At 40.2% G+C, this 20,352-nt stretch overlaps 1 protein-coding gene across 9 annotated transcripts in view; it reads right to left on the minus strand.

Moving 5' to 3' along the window:
- Positions 1–20,352, minus strand: part of Frmpd4 (FERM and PDZ domain containing 4) — a 644,634-nt gene that overhangs the window by 128,211 nt on the left and 496,071 nt on the right. For all 9 annotated transcript variants that reach the window (XM_075956800.1, XM_075956799.1, XM_075956798.1 and 6 more), the window contains 2 exons: positions 9,602–9,762; positions 4,806–4,908 (listed from right to left, as the gene is read on the minus strand). In XM_075956800.1, the coding sequence (XP_075812915.1) occupies positions 4,806–4,908; positions 9,602–9,762 (264 nt within the window). The remainder of the gene's footprint in view (positions 1–4,805; positions 4,909–9,601; positions 9,763–20,352) is intronic.

A 20,352-nucleotide genomic window follows, 5' to 3' on the forward strand; every position in this document is an offset into this window, starting at 1 on the left:
CTGTTGTTTGTGACAACGTCATACATCTGATAGGAGTACTTAGTGTACTGGAGCCCATCTATATTAGAGTGACTGAGAAGCAAATAGAGAAGAGGATAGGGTACTAAGAATCCACTCGAGGGAATACTTACAGTGATGTCATATTTTTCTCCTAGGTTGTAAGGTTGAAGAGATGCCTAGGGTATCAGTGAGATATGGTTTTGAGGTATGTCTGTGAGGGCATTGCCATAGGGAACTAATTGAGAAAGGAGAGGCTCGCTGGAATATGAATGGATTGATCCAATGGGCTAGAATTCTGGAATGAATAAAACAGTGAGAAGGAGATATCCAACTGGACTTCCACAGGCATGCCTCTGCTCTGCTTTCTGATCCACAAGCCTTTCCCATCACCACAGATCCCTCATAAAGATGAACTACAGCATCACAATCCATAAGTCAAAATAAACATCTCTTTAAGTTGCTTCATGTCCGGTATTTGTTCATATTATTAAAAAGAATAACTATAACTAAAAGACACCCCTCATCCTAGTAGTTCCATGGACTAGTGAGCAAGTATATATGCATATCTTGGGGGGCACATTTGCATCTATACCAGAACAAATATCATCATTTTTAAAAAGGAAATGGAAGATATGGTTTTGTAAATCAAAATCCAACCCCTTTATCTTCAATTCCTCATGTTGAGTTTAGCTTGTTTCTAGAAAGAAGAGGAGATGTAGTTATGTGACAGTGTTGGAGCCTTCAAATTGGTCATTCCCAAGTGAGAGTGTTTATGGGTTCTGCCCCAGATGATGTTAATGGTCAGGAAAGGACAATTTAACAGCACCCAATTGAAGCCAATGATAGGAGAAAAATAGATTAGTCTCGGTGAATTGAAATTTCTCAATAAATACACATGGATATTGGGAATGTTTTTCCGATTTTTGCCTCAAAATGTTGTTCTACTGGAAAACCATGGTACAGTTAGAATGTGTGGAATGGTATTGCAATAGGTTAGTAAGTGAGGGCTTTAAGGCCCTTGAGGAGAGCTACCTTAGTCATCACAGAGACTCCAGTCCTTGTCAACTCTTCGTTTTCACTTGAAGTGAGGAAGCTGGAAACATGGATGGGGATTTGATAGCTTCTTGATTGGTAAAATGTGTATGTTCTGATGTATCACACATTGATTATCTAGATCAGACCCCAGAATAAAATACTACATGGTGAGAAAAAGGAAGGGAAGAGAACCAAGAATGATTTGTTCAAGCATGTCCCACACCTTTACCAATTAGAAATACTGACGAGTACGAAACTTTTACAGTTCCTTCCCCTGCCATTTGCATGTGAGTATGAATATGTATGCAGTGTGTGCATGAATATGTGTGCACATGCTTGGGAAGGCCCAACGATAACATTCCCAGGTCTTCTTGGATCACTTTTCACCCTATTCTTTGAGCAGGGTCTCCTGACTGAATCCAGAGTTCATCCATCTCACTTGTATAGTTAGTTAGCTTGCTTTGGGCATCCAGTGTAACTTTCTCCTAAGTGTGGGAATTATAGGTGGGCAACCATGCCTACTTAGGTTCTAGAGATCCCAACTCCAATCCTCAGGCTGGCTGTTTACACATGAAGAGCTTTAAAATTCCTGAGCCATCTCCCTAGAATCCTCTCCCATTTAAGGGTCATTCCTTTGCTTTGATTTCTCCTAACACAGAAGATTATAAGGCTCAATGGTCCCAAGTTTACTATGTGAATAAAAAAATCTTCCCAAACAATGTTTCAAGCATAACAGAGACATGGAAGGCACGCATGGTTCTCAGTTCAATGTACTGAAAACACCATCTCCTTATCAAACGTGTGAGAGAAATTATAACTGCATTATGGAAAAATGTCTCTGTATGTTATTTAGGGCTTCAGTCTAAATTAGCTTAACCAAAGAAATGAAATCCAATCAGGTTATGCTATAAGAGTAGACAATATTTTCTGTGGAAGGTCTGATCGAAAGCACTTTAGACTTGCTGTGCCACATGATGCCCGCTCATCTCAGCCAGGGAGAAAGCATCCTTAGATAATATGGAAATGAACGAGTGTGGCTGCTTTTACAGTAAAACTATATTTACAGACTCAGAAATTTGAATTTCATATGATTTCCAAGTGCCATAAAGCATTCTTCACTTTTCTTTATTCCAACATCATAAAATGTTTCATTTTGAAGGAAAAAAAAAGCACACTGCTACCTCACAGGTTTTGTGAAATTATGAAGGAGCCCGAATTTGGAGTTGGAGCCATTGCCTGCCATTTTGTCTTTTTAATTGGTCCATTTATTCTTTTACATATAAAGTCAAATAAAGTTTATAGTTACGTTATTTTACCTGGACAGTGCATTAAACGAGGAGGAAAGCAAACAACTTTCTGGGGGAAGGGGGTAAAAAGAAATGTTTCTAAATGCCCCAGGTAAGATTGCTAGAAAGTGATCACACTTTTAGACAGCTTTTTCTCCATCTTTATCCTGCAGCCAGCAATCCAGGCAGAGATATATTATTTCTTCCACCCTTCCACAAGCACAAGAATCAATAGGACTAATCACACAGGTATGTACCCAGAGGAAAACAAAATGGGACTTCTGCCATTAGACATCAAGATAGCCCCCCAGGACACAAGCTGATAGAACGCTCAGCTGGATGAGACATGTCCCCTCTGACACCCACCACACACATCCCAAGATATAAGTGATCTGAAATGGCCTCAACCCAGAGGTTCTAAAAATAGCATTTCCGTAGTTCTGCCTTTCTGGTCCACAGAAAGATCTGAACCATTCATTCTCAGGGCAGGTTCCTGATACAGGTGAATGTGACCTAAGTTTCAGTGTTTGTCCCCATGGAAGAATGTTCTTTGGAGATCTGGATACTTTCTGAGTACAGGTCTGAACTAGCCATCTGGTTGAAGGCTGTCATTATATTTGTCCCAGACTCATGAGGAATGATTTAGTCTGGTGAGGCTACTATAAACAATATTTTAGACAATGTAAATTATAAATAATAGAACTTTTTCGCTTATGGGTCTGTAGTTCCTTAAGTCTAGAACGAAGGTTACAGCATATTTATAATTTGTTAAAGGCTTCATCCTTAAATATAGCACCTTTTGGCATTCTCATATGGCAGAAGTAACCTGACAACCTTTCATAACGGTATATGTGAAGGAAAGTTCCCACAAAGAAGCCCCCCACCACTCTTCGCCAGCAAGTGGACTTTCTGCAAGGCTGATTGGCTGATTAGAACATTAATGGCTGTGGAAAGGTTGGGAAATTGCAGATTTAGAGCCAAATAACAATTTATCTTAGTCTATCTTTAACCTCCTAAATAGCTATTTCTTGTCTATCTCTGTGTCAGACCTAACATTTTGTAACTAACAGATAAAAATCTTTGGAATGTACTAACTTAATAGAGCACTAGCTTCTATCAACCGAAAGCTAAGAGAGTCATCAGATAGTATCTGAGGCCACTAACAGAGGTTTTCCCATTGTGTTATTACTGCTTCTCTGATGTTTCCATCAATGTACTTGCCTTGATTTATGACTTTCTTTGTTCTATTAGCACAAAAACTTCATGAAAGTACTTCCACAATGGAGCATGGAATTTAAGGTGATGTAAAATCTGTGTTCCTGGGCCATGACCGCATGATATGTGTCAATTTGGCTCCAGAATAAACTGTTACCCCTTTGAGGTGAAAGTTGTGCTTTTCCAATAAACGTATTACAATAGATATTAGGCTGCAAAATATTAATTTGGATCTGCGGAGGGCGTAAACATCCAGATCATGGCAACAACCAAGTGTTTGGGAACTGACAGAATTTTATTAGCATGTGGCCTTTTTTTTTTTGCTCACGCTAAGACTGGGAGAGTTGGTCACCCTAAAATGACCACCCCCACTTTTCTATTTCTCTGTCTTATTACCCATTTCCAAATTCTTCCAAGGTCACTTAACCATCCATGCCTTCATTGTGAAGCAGAATCAAAATTTGAGATCAAAAGGTTTCTTCCAAAATTTTTCAAAACACATAATACTTTTCTTAAATGCAGAGTTTTTTTTTTCTGAATGAGCATGCATGTTGGGAGATCTTTTCTTTGGTTTAAAGTGTTGTGATAGCTTTAGAAACTTAGTGGACTTTAAAGCAGATTCTTGACTAGTATTTGGAAGGTCATATAAAATGTGGTTTCTGGTGCCCAACTAAAAATGTCACATAATAATCTTTGTCTGCAATAAAACTAAAATAATAAAAAATCATATTTCTTTACATCTTGGCTTTGTCCTAATTATACTTTTGTTTCACTTGATGATTTCAAAATGAATCACTCAGGCAAATATGAAAAAAATCAGTGAACTTTGTGTATCTGTGGAATTATGTATATAAAATTATTCATCACTTTATGCTTTATTTAGCACTTGCATTTTAATCTCCCTGATTACGGAAAAATCAATGTGTTAGTAATTCTGGAAAGAAATGGAATGCAACCTTTGACTATAGTAATGTAAATAGGAATCATTAAAGGTTTGAAGCTTTATTTCCCTTCCTTCCTTCCTTCCTTCCTTCCTTCCTTCCTTCCTTCCTTCCTTCCTTCCTTCCTTCCTTCCTTCCTTCCTTTCTTTCACCAGAGGTTAGCATCACTGAATTATCTATAACATGAACATGTAGGCTCAGGATTCTGCCCTTCATTGGCCCATAGGAAGTTCTTTCTCTGCCAGATAAGGCATAAAACCTATGCATCAGTCTTTGTAAAAAAAAAAAAAAACATAATGAGGCACAGGTGAATGAGCATGTCACCTACCTGACCAGGTCGATGACCCGCTCTCTTGGTGCGGCGCTGACTGGTTCATCATTAATCATTACAATCTGATCTCCTGGGATCAGTTTGCCTTCTGAGGGGCCGCCTGGAGACAGACAAGAGCGAAACACACAAATGAGAACTCCCGTGGCCACTCATCTGAAATTCCTTCTCCCTCCGTGGCTCATTATGAGCAGATGATGCTTTCAGTAAAGGCAAAACTCACTAACACCAGGGTGTTCTATGAGAATATATGAGGACCAGGTTGTACCCTGACTTGTCAGAATCTCTAGGAGTGGACTTGAGCATCTTCCGTTCTCTAAAACTTCAACAGCAAGACTGATACTACCACCAGTGCTTTCCACATATATTCCCGTTCTTTATTTTGTTTGTGTGGGTATTTTTTTGCACATATGCGTGTACACTATATGTGTACAGTACCATCAAGTGCCAGAAAACAGAATCTGATGCCCCTAGAGTTATAGACAGCTGTGAACAGTTGTGAGGGTGCTGGGGATCAAACCTGGGACTTCTGCAACAGTAGCAAGTGCTCTTAACTTTTGAGCCATTTTTCCAACCACCATTGGTGGGATGGGATGGGAGCAAAAATATGTCTTCACATACACACTTCTAACAAACCAGGTACAGTTGGATTTGAACAAAATTGCATGCATTTGTTAATTTCAAGAATGGAGAAAGCACACTCAACCATAGAGTGTTAGAAAAGACTTCTTATTGAACTTGGCTGTGTGTTAAATACTCTTGGGACAGGTTAAATGAAATGGGGTCTTCTGTAGATTTGATGCTAACTGGATGTGGGAGTAGTTTCATCATAAACATCAAAATGATGTGCTTATGAGGTTAAATGAAGGACTCATGGGTCTGGGGAGATGGCTCAGTGGTTCAGAGCACTGGCTTCTCTTCAGGGAACCCTGTTTCAATTTCCATGGCCATGAGAAAGCTCGCAGCTGTCTGTAATCTCAGTTCCAGGGGATCCAGTGCTCTCTTCTGGCCTCCTCCAAGGGCACCAGGCACACAGGTCGTATACAGACAGACATGCAGACAACACACACACACACACACACACACACACACACACACACTAACAAATAAAATAAAATATATGAAGAAAGCAGACCAAGCTGTGATTAAGGTTTTGAAAATGAATTTGTCCCTATGCCAGATAGCAGAGGGGTGTGGTTGGTCAAATTTGTGACTTTAAGCATATTGAATGTTTGTGTCTATGCTCACGGTTCCTGATTCATCATGGTTAGTGGCATTGCCTGTTGCTGACATTTGACATCTAAGTTCAGAGTGGCTCACCTCTCTTTTGAACTTGTTCTCACAAAGCACAACTGTTTTGAAAACTCAAGCAATGAACCGAGATTATTCAACTCTTTGAATTATTTTCACTTGTACAACTACGTTACCTCCAAAACGCTGGCATAGTGCTGTCTTTACTGTGTCATTTTCATCATGTTTCCAGGGACATGGCGCTGGGTGATATGTGCTGTTCAAATATTATCTTTCTAATAAGCTTGCTACTCCTTTGTTTAACAATTAAAATGGATGTTTCCTGATGAGAACGAGAAATTAAAAGTCGTTTGGCTATTCTCCAGCTACTGAGACACTTGGCATATATGCTACTTGATCTGTACCAACAATGTGTTTTCATGGGAGTGAGAGAATAGGGAACTGGAACAAGCACCCATATAAGTGATAGAAAACATTAATTTTGGGTATCTGAGAATTGAGTGTCAGCGTTTGCACATAAGGAATTCAGACTATGTGCAAACAGTCACACCTCTTCAGTCAAGCAATTAGTTACAAGTCAAATGCTGGTGAAACACAGAATCAATTTCAGAGAAACGGTTTGAAGGATGGATATGAACTGTTTCCGAGAGAACACCACTCTCAACCAATAGGACGCAGTCTTAAGTTTCACCTAAGAGTTTTATCTGCTTGTTTGATGAGACCAGGTATTGCTCCATAGCCCAAACTAGCCTGACACTCACTATGTAGCTCAGACTGGCCCTGAATTTCCAGTTACGTCCTAAATTAGCCCCTCAAGTTCTGCTAGTAGTGTCATGGCTTATGCTTTTAGATCAAATGGGAACATTCTTGATTAATCAACTTGAATCAAGGATTCTAGAAGAGGCAACACAAAAAATCCTTCCAAACTACGAAATAATTGCCTTCTTCAAAGAAGTGCTTTATGTCCTTTGCTCCGATGATTGGTTTGTGTCCTATAGAAAATCTGGTCACATCACTGAAATCACTGGGACTCGAGCAGAGTCACTTTCAGGAGAGTTTATTTGACCAACATCTTCACTTACAAAAATAACCAGAAGAAGGGCCCTTTGACCTGTTTTCACTTCCTTTTTACTCTCCTCAAAAATGTTTGCCATTACATGTTATAGCATCTCTGAAGCTGAGGAGAGTTCAGGGCACAGAAAGGGAGAAGTGGGAAGTTTCTGATGCTTACGATGTCTGCTTCTGTGCAGCCAGAATTCTGTCTGTGCTTTGTGTGCTCCTGGTCTATGGGAATGCTGGTTTCTAGCAGCATGAGTTCAGGAATTCTCTTAGTTTTCTTTTCTATAATGCTCCCTATGTGTATGTGTGTATGTGTAAGTGTGTGTGTGTGTATGTGTATGTGTGTGTGCTCCTGTGTACATGGATCGATTTTATAGAACATAAGAAGCAATAATACTTGGAAAGTACAATCCTCAATGATTTCAGACAGTATTCACAGAGTCCTAAAATAGGATTCCCCTCTAATGGATTACAAAGTTCTGAAGACCGAGGCAGAAGCTGTGTGCTGGGCCAGCTTGGAGTGAAAATACTCTTTTAATCCCCAGTATAAAGTGCTCAGTTGTATTCGTGGTGCTTGCCTCGGGCAGATTATGTCAAAATAATGGAAAATTAAAAATTTAATTAACTTAAAAAATCTATATCACCTCACTAGTCAACTTCTGTTTCTCACCGTTGCCTGACTAAAAGGCCACACACTTGAGAATTCGATAATAATAATCCAGAAGCTATGAAAACATCTCTATGTACCTCCCCCAGCTTACTAAGTTAGATGCTATGAAAATCTCCATAACATGGATAACACAGAGAAGCTGTATCCAACTCATAAAGCAAGGGCTGAACACGGATATCAGAAAGCCTAATAAGGGCCAGAGACAGAACTCAAATTTGGGTAACATTATGTCAGAATCTGTGGTCTTTCCTAAATGACATTTCTAAGTTTTGTGTTAAAGTATATTGTGCCTGTATGTGTATTATAGGTATGTGTACATGTGTATGTGTTTGTATACACATGGAAGCCAGGAGTTGATTTATGCCTAATGTTTTCTTCCATCATTGCCTACCTGAGGCTTTGAGACACGGTCATTCACTGAGCCTGGATGTCTTCTAACTGGCCAATAAGCCCTTGGGGTCCATTCCACTCCTACCCTAGGCCTAGAGTTACTGTGTGTGCCACCATGCTTTGCCTTACATACAAACTTTTAAACGGCTATTGGGGATCTGAGCTCAGTTCCTTTTGCTTCTGCGGCATATACTTTATTCCACAAAACCGTTTCCCTAGCCACCAGAATCATCTTATTATGTGTAGGATGTTACTATTGCGTTCTGGTACTGATTCCCAAAATGTTCAGAGTAATGACAAAGATAAGTGTCTTTTGTCTGAAAACAGGTCCATATTCATTACAGTAAATTCATATATGTACCTAATAAATAAATAACCAAAGGTGATAGTGATTGTTTCAGGAAAAGTCAAGGCTGTGTTGATAGTGGGGCAGCTGTATATCCTCATCTGGGCAATGGAGATAGTCTATTGTCGTATTATAGAATTTAAGAGATGTGACATGTACTATTAGTCAGCATCTGTTGTGGAACAGACCATTCCAATAGCTGTTTCTTCTCCCATTTGTGGATCGTTAGGATGATTCAGGCCTGGCTGAGGTGAGTTTCAAATTACAAACTGGCTTTGACTGAGCTTCCCCAGGAGTTTATCCCTGAGTTGAGACTGAAGGAGTAGCAGCCTCTCCAGGAAAGCATTATGGCAATGACATAGTACAACTATGTCCATGCCCCCTACTGCTTTGATCATATTGGCCAATGTGTCACTGACCAAAGTCATTTACTTGGTCCATGCCAACAGCAATGGAGCCGGAAAACTGCCTGCCTCTAGTGAGAAGGAAAGGGTGTGTATACTTATAAAATCATTCAACTGTCCCGTGACTAAATAATACTGTAACTTGAAACCGCACTGTGTTTTCCAGCAGACAGTTACCTGCACTGCGGTGCCTGCCTGTCATTACGCGTATCTCTACACTCAGAAATGGTGCCACGGCTACCAATAATTCATGACTGCTTTCCCCAGCCCAAGGGATAGGATGCATTGGGCAGTCTAAAATCTCCTTTGAAATCAGGCATGAGATGCAGATCTGTAATCCCAGATTTGTGTGGCTGAGGCAGGAAGAGTGCCATGAGCTATAGGTTAGGCTGGGTTGCAGACAGAGTGCCAAGCGGATAGGCCAACATAGCAAATTCTGTCTCCAAAACTCCCCCAACACACACACACACACACACACACACACACACACACACACACACACACATTAAAAATCAAGCCCATTTTGATGACACATCTCTGTCTTTTGTTGGCATTCTCTCTGGGTATTGGAAAGTATTGCTTGGTATTCTATTCACAGCCCGAGCACCCACAGAACCACACTGAAGCCACTGCGGCCAGCTGCGGCAGGAAGATCAGACTTGGTGTGGACACTTACCTGGTGTCACTGAGCGAACAACCACAGGTTTCTCACTCCCTGCCACGAAGCCAAAGCCCAGCACAGGGTCTCTCCTCATCTCCACCTTCCGTGGAGCTGGAGGGATGATTTGGCAGCCGGCAAACCGAGGGTCATCAAATGGGATTGCCTGTGTCATGTGACTGTAGAAAACATAGGAAAGAGAAGAAGGTATCAATGTGGGTATTTTTTTTTTTGATTTTTCGAGACAGGGTTTCTCTGTGGCTTTGGTTCCTGTCCTGGAACTAGCTCTTGTAGACCAGGCTGGCCTCGAACTCACAGAGATCCGCCTGCCTCTGCCTCCCGAGTGCTGGGATTAAAGGCGTGCGCCACCACCGAAATCACATGCTTCTTTGTTGGAAACTTATCTCTGGTAGACAGTAGGAAATATCTAGAACTCAATGTCTTCTTTTATGACCTATGTAATGTCCCTTGGGAACTCTGTAATATCCACGTTAGGGTGTTGCATTGACTATTCATTCGATGTGGAATGTTTGTCCTGCGAATATCTGCAGGCCTCACCTCTGCCTCTGTCAAACTTCTGTTCACATATCACCATCTTATAAAAGACTACCTTACAATACTATTTTAATATGGTTTTTCTAGGTCCACACTTCATCAAGCCTCCTTACCTTTTTTTCCCCTCCACCATGACACTACTTACCTATAAATATACTACAAAAAGCATTTATGCTTATAATAATTTTATTGCTTTGCTCTCCACAACAAAATGTACAGTCTTTAAGGACAAAATACTTGCTTGCTGTGTGCATAGAGTGGGAGGGGGGTGAAATCAGGGCCTCATGTATGCCAGATAAAGGCACCATCATTGAATTATAGCCCTAGTCTTCTGAACTTAATTATAGTCACTGATTTACTAAAGAACCTAGAACTGTGTCTGATCCACAGCAGGCTCAACAATAAATTGAACTAATAAGCAGGGGGAAAGTTACTTCTTTTTAAAACATTATCAAGTTATAGCTGAAATGCTGACCTACAGTCTCATAAAGTAACAAACATTTTTGTTGTCAGGTAGTATATAGGGCACTTGAACCTAGAAAAATTAAAATAATACGGATGATGTTGGTGGTGATGGGCTATCCTGCTACCAAATACATTCTCCACTCAAAAGAAACTGCTAATTTAGCTTTTGGCATTTACTTTAAGGAAAAAGATGTGAATGATTTAAATGAATTTTCTCATTAACACCTCCATTTATGAAGTTATAGTAACAATTCAAAATTGAATATTCTATAACATTTGAGATGTATAATTCTTTTCAGTGGTGTAACCCCTACTAAATTGCCTTTGTTCCAAAAATAGCCTTCCACCCACACGAGGGCAAGAAATTCTAACTAAACTCAGTGATCCTGCAGAAAGAAGACATGAAAGTCCAAGGGGAACTTAAGAAAAAACTGGCTCCTGCAGAAAAAGGAGGGGAATGAGAGAGGGGGCATAGGAGTTGAGAAGGCCTAAGATTCATGGTACAAATGTATGAAACCATTTGTATGAAATGTATAACCAATAACACTTAAAAAATAAAAATACAGCCAGGTGGTGGTGGCACACACTTTTAATCCCAGCACTCAGGAGGGAGAGACATGCAGATCTCTGGGTTTGAGGCTAACCTGGTCTACAGAGTTGAGTTTCAGGACAGACAGGGCCACACAGAAAAACCCTGTCAAAAACAACTAAACAAATGAACAACAAGAATAAACTAAAAACAAAACAAAAACCCTTACAGTGCTTTTGGCTCAAAGTCTTCTCACAGAATAAGGGGATAGAGCAGTCATTGACATCACCTTTGTCAAGAAGAAAATTAAGATCGAAATCACGAAGTATATCATCGCTCATGGCTCCCTGGCCAAAAGGCCAGAGAATCTGGTAAACGACCAGCTCCCACTGAAGTCTTCTGCACAGCAATTGTCCAAGGCAGCTTTCTTTTAAGAAAGAGCTGTTTGCTGAACAATAGCAATCTCCTTTAAGAAATGCTAGCTCAGATGACTTAAATGACTGACATGGGTTTAATTCACCTTGATTTTATTTGACAGTTATTTAATTATTCTGTATGTACGCATGCATATGTGGCTGTACCGTGATGTACATGTGACGGTCAGAAAACAATTTGCAAGAGTCGGTTCTCTCCATCTGTCATGCAGGTCCTAAGGATAGAACTCAGGTCAACATGCTTGGCAACAGGTACCTTTATCCACTGAGTCATCTCTCCAGCCCTTAATTCACCTTAAAATATCTTTCTTTAATGAGTAAAAGAATATCTTTTTAAGTACCTTGGATGCTGATGTTCTATATGCAGTCCAAATACAATAAAGACAGATAGGGAAGAAGGATGCATGCTGTTCCTCAGTACAATGAATAAGAGTTAGGGAAGATCAACACAAAACCCCTGGGATCTGTCCTTTAAATATATATATATATCTGTGCTAGTAAAACACGATTTTAAAATCCCCTTTAAACAGAATGTAACTGCTTGAGACATGGAACACTAGGACAAACAGAATGGATAAATGTGTCGTATGCTTTGTATTAAAGCCATCTGCTGGGGCTGGAGAGATGGCTCAGTGGTTAAGAGCATTGCCTGCTCTTCCAAAGGTCCTGAGTTCAGTTCCCAGCAACCACATGGTGGCTCACAACCATCTGTAATGGGATCTGGTGCCCTCCTCTGGCCTGCAGGCAGACACACAGACAGAATATTGTATACATAATAAATAAATATTAAGAAAAAAATAAAGCCATCTGCTTCATGATTTAACTCTTAAAGACCTTTCTGGGATGGAAGCTGTCTGGCCCTCTTCAGAGTCTCTTTGCAAAAACAATGACAGGAAAACAGCTGAACACAGGAAAGGGGTCATGACAGTGTGCGTGCCCTAGACAACAGGAAAAGAAGAAACACATGATTTGGCTAGCTTCTTTTGTAGTAGCCTTTGGCAATTAAATTGGAATATTTTAAACATCTGTGGCTTGATTAGCTTTTTTCTAGGAATAACAATAAAGTAACCGTAAAGGCTCAATACATCATCCATTCAATAACACTTACATTGTTCTAATTTAATAACATGACAGCTATTAAACATCAATTTCATACTAAGCATTGTTTATTCTAAATGCTTTCCGTATGTTAGTTTGCTAAATCCTTCAAGACAACCTCATAATACACTCATTTATTCATTTAGTCAATTTATCAAATACCCACTGGGTTCTCTAGTCTGGGAATACAAAAGGAACGAAAGCAAATCAAAATAAAATGTTCATATTAGGTTATGGTTAATTCTAAGAAGAGAATAAACACAGGGAGTGTAGGCAGACAGCTGCTGAGTGAGAATGCCGCAAAATGTTCTACCAGGGGTCAGGCCAACATCTGGGTGAGCTGTACTCAGGACACGGGGACGTTGAAGTTCAATACCTGGAAGTACAATGTGCCTCCAGGGAAGAGAACATGCCTAGTAACTTGTAGAGTCCAATGAAAGATAGAGTGGGGATTTGGAGCAGTAATGGGCAAGTAAAGTGATGATGGTGGTGATCCTACAGAGATTGCATAGGTTCACGCTTCAATTAAACCATGAAGTCAATGGAAAGTTTGAATGTTAGCAGGGTATTCAGCTATTGTGTTGACAACATAAGGGAAAGTGCATGAAAAAAGAGAACTCATGGCCCATGGTATCCCTTTTGACTGGTCATAATGGCTCATACTTGGGGGAGAGTGATAGATATGGCAGAAATTGTGGGACTTTTAATAATGTTGGAAGCCATTCTGACAGATCTATGGTCAGCCTTCTACTCTGGACCCTTTCTCCTGCACAGACCTTTTCTCCACGTGAATGGACCATGCATGTCCTAATGCATCTTCACCACTGGAGACATGTCTTCTTCCAGTTTGCTTAGGAAACAGGCATTTAAGTCTAGGGTGGACATGAAAACCAGCATGGTTGTCTGCAGTAAGAATTTGGAGCCAGATGACTTGGCTCTGGGTTCTAATTCCACAGAGTCCTAGCAGTATGCCCTGCTTCCTTCCTTTGTGCATCATTCGGAAGCTGATGACAGTGATTCCAACAATCTCAATAAAGAGCTGTGCAGAGCAAACAAGACATGAAAAGCACTTACAAAATGCTGGGCATATAGTAAGTGCTCGCAACATACTAGCTTTTATTTTTACCTTTCTGAAGATTAATAAACAGAAGGGAATAAGTTTCTCATATGTGTGATGAAAGCATTCCATGGTGAAATCTGAAAAACAATTGTGCTGGCTAGTTTTATCACAACTTGATACAAGTGAGGGTTGTTTTGGAAGAGAGAACCTCAACTGAGAAAATGCCCCTACAAGATTGGTCTGTGGGCAATTCTGTGGTGCATTGTCTTGATTGGTGTGTGCGGAGTTCGTCTCATGGTGGGCAGTGTCATCCTTTGGCCAGTGGTCCTGGATGCTATGGAAATCAGTCTATATAAGCCAAGAAGAGCAAACCAGGAAGCAGCACTCCTGCATGGCCTCTCTATCAGTTTCTGTCTCCGGATTTATGGACTGCTTGAGTTCTTGCTTTAGCTTTTCTCAGTGATGGAGTGTGACCTGGCAGTGTAAGATGAAATAAACCCTTTCCTCCCCAAGTTGATTTTGGTCATGTTATTTTATCATAGCAATAATAATAATAATAACTCTAACTAAGATGCTGACCTACCATTTCAAATATTTGTAACCCAACTCTCTGAGTGAAATGCCTCATCAATCGCGGGCAAACTCCAAGGCTTTCAATTAAACAATTTAGATCAACTGTAATGACAAAATGGATACAAGTAGGACTTGAGATACCCAAGGCAATACTAGACCAAAGACACAGAAAAATAAAAGAAGACAATCAGAAAACGGTAAACATTCCTTGTCTGTGTTTCTTGGTCACTAAGAACCATGAACTACAAGGATGGGGGCTGAGCTGAGTCAAGAGAAGTGTTCGTTTCTGTTCTTTTTTTTAAAATTTTTTATTGAGAAAAAGAAAAAAAAGTTTCTGCCTCCTCCCAGCCTCCCATTTCCCTCCCCCTCCTCCCACCCTTCTCCTCCTCCCTCCACTCCTCTCCCCCTCCCTCTCCAGTTCAAGAGCAGTCAGGGTTCCCTGCCCTTGGAAAAAGTCCAAGGTCCTCTCCCCTCAGTCCATGTCTAGGAAGGTGAACATCTAAACTGCCTAGGCTTCCACAAAGCCAGAACATAAAGTAGGATCAAAACCCTGTGCCATTGTCCTTGGCTTCTCATCCACCCTCATTAACCCAGGATAGCCAAAACAATCTTATACAACAAAGGATTGTCTGGAGGCATTACCATCCCTGACTTCAAACTCTACTACAGAGCTACAGTATTGAAAACAGCTTGGTATTGGCATAAAAACAGAGAAGTCGACCAATGGAATCGAATAGAAGACCCTGACATTAACCCTCAAACCTATGAACACCTGATTTTCGATAAAGGAGCTAAAAGTATACAATGGAAAAAAGAGAGCATCTTCAACAAAGTGTGCTGGCAAAACTGGATGTCAACCTGTAGAAGAATGAAAATAGATCCATATCTATCTCCATGCACAAAACTCAAGTCCAAATGGATCAAAGACCTCAATATCAATTGGAACACACTGAACCTGATAGAAGAGAAAGTGGGAAGTACTCGTTTCTGTTCTGAATGAGAGCTGAGGCAGGAGGGAGCCTCTGTTTCTTAGATACTGCTTTTCCCTGCATCAGCATTGTCTCATGCTTTACCGCTGCTTCCCACCCAAACAGATTACAGACTCAGTCACATGCAGTTTGTGTTCATTGCTAGTTTTAGCTTTTGGTATTTATTAAAGATTTTTGATCCTCTTTATTTTGCTTGTACCTTGAGGAAGATCTTCTGATAAAATTACCATTTTCTTACTCATCAGGTTACATTTTTAGATTTTAACAGTCTAAAAGTTATCAATTTCTCTTTTTCAGTAGACATATCTGCACTAAAATATCCCCATTCCATAAAATGTTAATCTGATCTTTGTAGCAAGGAAAAATTGGGGAAACCTGAACTTGCAAGAATTTTTTTGTGAGGCTGGTGGAGAGTTTTTATAAGTAGCTAAAAAGCCACATCGTTTCACCCCTTGAACATGCTTCAGTAAATTCTAATGCTGAGACTAGAAGAATGCAAGCGATGTGCTACATAAACCTTCATTTCTGTGCCAACGTCCTCCAGTAAATGGGTATAGATAAGTCAAGAATCTATGACCTGAAAAGAAAGGCTAATAATTGAGGTGGAAAATGGGCTTATCAGGATTAACTAAAGAATCTTGCTCTTTCTGGGGATTTCATTTCTAAAGGGACAGTGGGAATCTGGCTACTTGATTTCCCATGACAAAAGGAAAGGAGTTTTCTTGAATTCTAGGAACTTTTGCTCCTCAGCAACAATAAAAGAATCATAAAAAATTGCATTGACTGGAAGAAAATCTGTAGTCTTTTTTTGGACTTGATAAACCCATTTGCGTAAGCAAGATCTTTTTGTTGAAAATGTGCTGAGAGGGAAGATTCTAGAAGGGAGAACCAAATTTAGAAACATCACCTTTGGTGTGAATATCAAGGTATCTGACCAGGCACGTGAGAGCAGATTGGTCACCTGGGAGGTTAAAACTTGAACCAAAATGGATATAAATAAGCATCTGTGTCTGTGTTTAGCCGAATAAGGACACTTTAGTACCAAGAAAGTCCAGTGGAGACTTCGGGAGAGCACCAGTCAACAGCAGCTCTGTCCTAGCAGCACTGCCTGTGTGGGAGAGCAACTTCATCGTTCTTCACTCAGCAGGATGTGCTTGCCCACCAGATGCCACCATTCTTCCCACTGCCTTCCATTACAATCAGTGCAATTTTGCTATCCCTTGACTTTAATATCCCTTTGCCCCCAAAATGTTACATGGATGAATCTAGATCTGACAAGCACAAATCCTTTGTGTATTTGTGCAGGTGCATTTGCTGTTCTGTCCCCATACTGAAAAGAGCTAAAGTGAGCTTCTGTCTCTTCCGCCTGGTCTCCAGAATGTACACATGAAAAACAAATCAGTGTCCAGGCTTCATTGAGAAGCCAAGGGTAGCAGAGCTGCCTAGCCCATCGGCTAGATTAGTCATGTGAAGAAGGGATAATAAATGGTGATTGCGTGTCATGGCACTGTACTTGGAAGGTGTTTGTTATGCATCAGAAACTCATTCACAGAATCTTATAGTCACTGCTTTCAATAGCATTAAAAAAATCTCTGAAGTACTGCCTTTCAAAGGGAGTATCTCTATGTACCCATTCCTTTCATCATTCACAAATATATAATAGTTGGCAGTAGCCGCAGACACCTGTAAAAGGAACCTATCTCCTGACTATCCCTGCAGTGTATTTGGTGGGAACTTCCAATAGCCCTGACAGGCTTTAGGTAGTCTATCTTAAAATGAAAGCTTTCACTAAAAGTTCTAAGCTAAACAAACCAGACTCTACAACCCCGGAAAAAAAATCAACCTGGAAGGGACAAAGTCAGCAAAGTATGCATTGTTAAAGTCGATAGATTACAATAGAAAAATCACAATGTAGAGGAGACTATATGACAAGGTCTCCATCACGTCAACATTACAGCAATACTGTGGCAAAATAATATACCAAAAGCATTTTGTTTGCTCTTTTTCCTCATTGAGATTTTGCTCGACCAGGTTGGAAACGTACATTTATTTCAGTTTCAGATTTGGAGAAGATGCTTTTACTGGGGCTCAAAAGAAAAGCGGACTACAGACCACTCTTCCCTGACCTTTTTCCCCTGAAGGTATGAATGACTTGGTGGAAGAAGTTAAGGTTGAAGAATCTAGTGAAGCGGTGGAAGCATGAGAAGGAGTTTGATGCTTTACCTAGGAATGCAGCATGACCCACAGGCTGAGTGTAATGAAATGGCAGAATCAGTAAAACTCAAGGGACTACACAGATTATCACAGGAGTGGGCAAAGGGAAAGGAAGATATTGAGGTCTAATGGAATTTCTGCTCTGCACGAGATCCTCAGACATTTTGAATATTTGACATGATCATATCCAAATGGCCAGCCCATAGGAGTTCAATGCAATGATGACATGTATATGTAGCAGATTAGAAATGAGAGACAGATCATATGAAGGTAAAGAGATGTCACAGATCAGAAAAAAAAATGACTAAGTGACCATACTCTGAAGGGACGCAATGTTAGGGAGTTCAGGAATTCCTGTATATTGCACAACCCAAATCTGCCTGCATCCAGAGCTAACACTGGCAGCTGGTTTTCCAGAAGCCAAAGGGCACAGCTACTGGTACAGTTCTGTTTCCATGTCCTTGGGATCCATCTCTCCTACCATGTACATGTTTTCATATTCAGCTCCCTTGTTCTGAGCAAGTCTCAGTCCTTGGGGATCAAGGGAACCAAAGGGAATCCTTCCGTTGGACATGAGTTAAATGTTTTTTAACAGAAATAATTGCAGACAATGGGTTGTCACTGCACATAACACTGTCTCCTGCTTTCTGCCTGCATGAGCATGTATCTCGTGGGCTCACAAGAATTTAACCTTTACTAATCAATTCCACAGGCCACTGTCAATCAATTCCCACAATGTGTCAGGAGCACTTAAAGATTCAAAGCTGTTTCGTCAAGCTTAGAAACTTACATATTTCTTGAAAGCCCAGAGAATCCAGCATGATTAACCTTAAAATCACAAATAAAAGACTTTTGTTGGAGAATTTCAGAAGGCTTTGGAATAAGCAGGGCTTCTCTGCAACAGGGTAGGCTAAATATGAAAAGTTCAGTTCATTCCAAAATAAATTACAGATTTAATGCTGCCCAATAAGGAGATGTGAACAGCCCTTTTTAAGAAATTCAACAAAATGAATTCTAAATTTTAAATGGTATTATAAAAGAACACTGAGTGAGAAAGATTTCTGTGTAGTCTGTTATAAAAAGGCAATTCTTAGAACGGTATGATACTAGCAAAAATACAGAGAAAAAATGCAGTCAAAGGAGTTGGAAAGATAAAATTCTGTGCAAACATGGCGACCTTGGATCCCAAGACTGTACATCAAAAACTGTTCAATGGGACTCACAAGACTGCCTAACAGTTCAGCGTCCTTATTGCTTTTCTATGTAAGACCTAAGTTTGATTCTCAGCACTTACATTATGTGACTGACAACTACCTCTACCTCTAACTCCAGAGGATCCAACACCCTCTTCTGGCCTCTGTAGGAACTGCACACACACACACACACACACACACACACACACACTTAAAATTAAAAATAAAATCTTCCAAAAATATCCGCTGTAGATAATGGCACCGCCTTGTGGTCCTGGTGCTGAGGAAGCAGTTTCAAGAAGACTGCTGGGGCTTAGTCTGTGTGTTGAGATCCAGGTCAGTGAATGACCTTGCATTATTTAAGAAGATGGACAGCATTTGAGAATCAACACCCAAGGTTGATCTCTGGCTCCTACACACACATGCATGTTACAATACCGCCCCCCCCCCCACGTACAAAAATAATGTAGCTCTGCTGCAGCAGCATTGACCACAACAAAGTGAAGCTTCCAGGGTAAACTTAGAGGTGGCCACTCCTGAAAGAATTCAGTGAAACTTATGGTAACAGATAAACCTAAGTGTGTTCACATGCCAACAATGTAGTTGCTTTTGGAACTAACCAGTAGAATGGCTATGGAAATTTATTGTCCTTCAATAGAGGTTGTTGGCTACCAGCCAACAGGAAACTTTACAGAGTGCTCTTCTCAGAATAATGGAGATGCTTTAATAATGAGTAAGAAAGTATTTTTCTTTCAAACAAACTTGGATTGTGATAAGCATGCAGGGAAACAGATGTTTGGATGTAACAGTTGTCTAATTGTTTTATTGAAAATTATGCAAATATGTACAGATAGAAGCTGCAGTCTTTGAAAGCTTAGAAATGGATTTTTCTAACCTGCTTAAAAATCTTCCAAGTGAAGCATTTCAGTGGATTGTGAAATCATTTGTTAAATATAGGAAAAGGCAGCCTTTTCCATATGGTTTGTGAGAACAGTTGATGGGATTCAAAGAAGTTTCCAGCCAAATTCCAATAAACTCCTTTGCAGAGACGAGAAGAAAAACCAAGCACCAAGCGAGAAGCCCAGCACCTCCCTTTGTCCACTTGCCTTTTCATCATTTTCTGTGACTCCTATTCTTTCCCCAGTGGTTTGGCTCAGCTCAGGGAAAGAATGAAGCTATACTCACAAGAGCCCCCAAAATTTAGGCAGTGAAGTGATGAAACAAGAGATTTAGAAACATCATCTTCAGACACTTTGCCTGTCATTTAAGACACTGAATAACTGAATCCAGCAGTGATACCAAAAATGATTTTAAGTGAGGAAAAAATGTCTATCTCACTTTCATTTTACCTTGTTTTGTTGTTCTTGTTTCTTTGGTTTATTTAGAGGCCGAGTCTTGCTATGAAGCCCAGGTTGGCCTTGAACTTAAGTTCTCTCCACCCCAGCCTCTGTCTGGTGTTGACACTATAGGCCTATTCCACCACCCTAAGCTTATTTCATCTTTTTAAAAGCATCTCATTTCAATATATTTTAAAGATGCTTTAGAATCCTCAATACATTCCTGGCATTACTTACTATGAATACAAATGGGCTGGAGAGATGGCTAAATAGTTAAGAGTATTTGCTGCTCTTTTAGAGGACCCCGGTTCAACTCTAAACA

This window comes from Microtus pennsylvanicus, chromosome X (assembly GCF_037038515.1).
Source record: "Microtus pennsylvanicus isolate mMicPen1 chromosome X, mMicPen1.hap1, whole genome shotgun sequence".
Taxonomy (NCBI): domain Eukaryota; kingdom Metazoa; phylum Chordata; class Mammalia; order Rodentia; family Cricetidae; genus Microtus; species Microtus pennsylvanicus.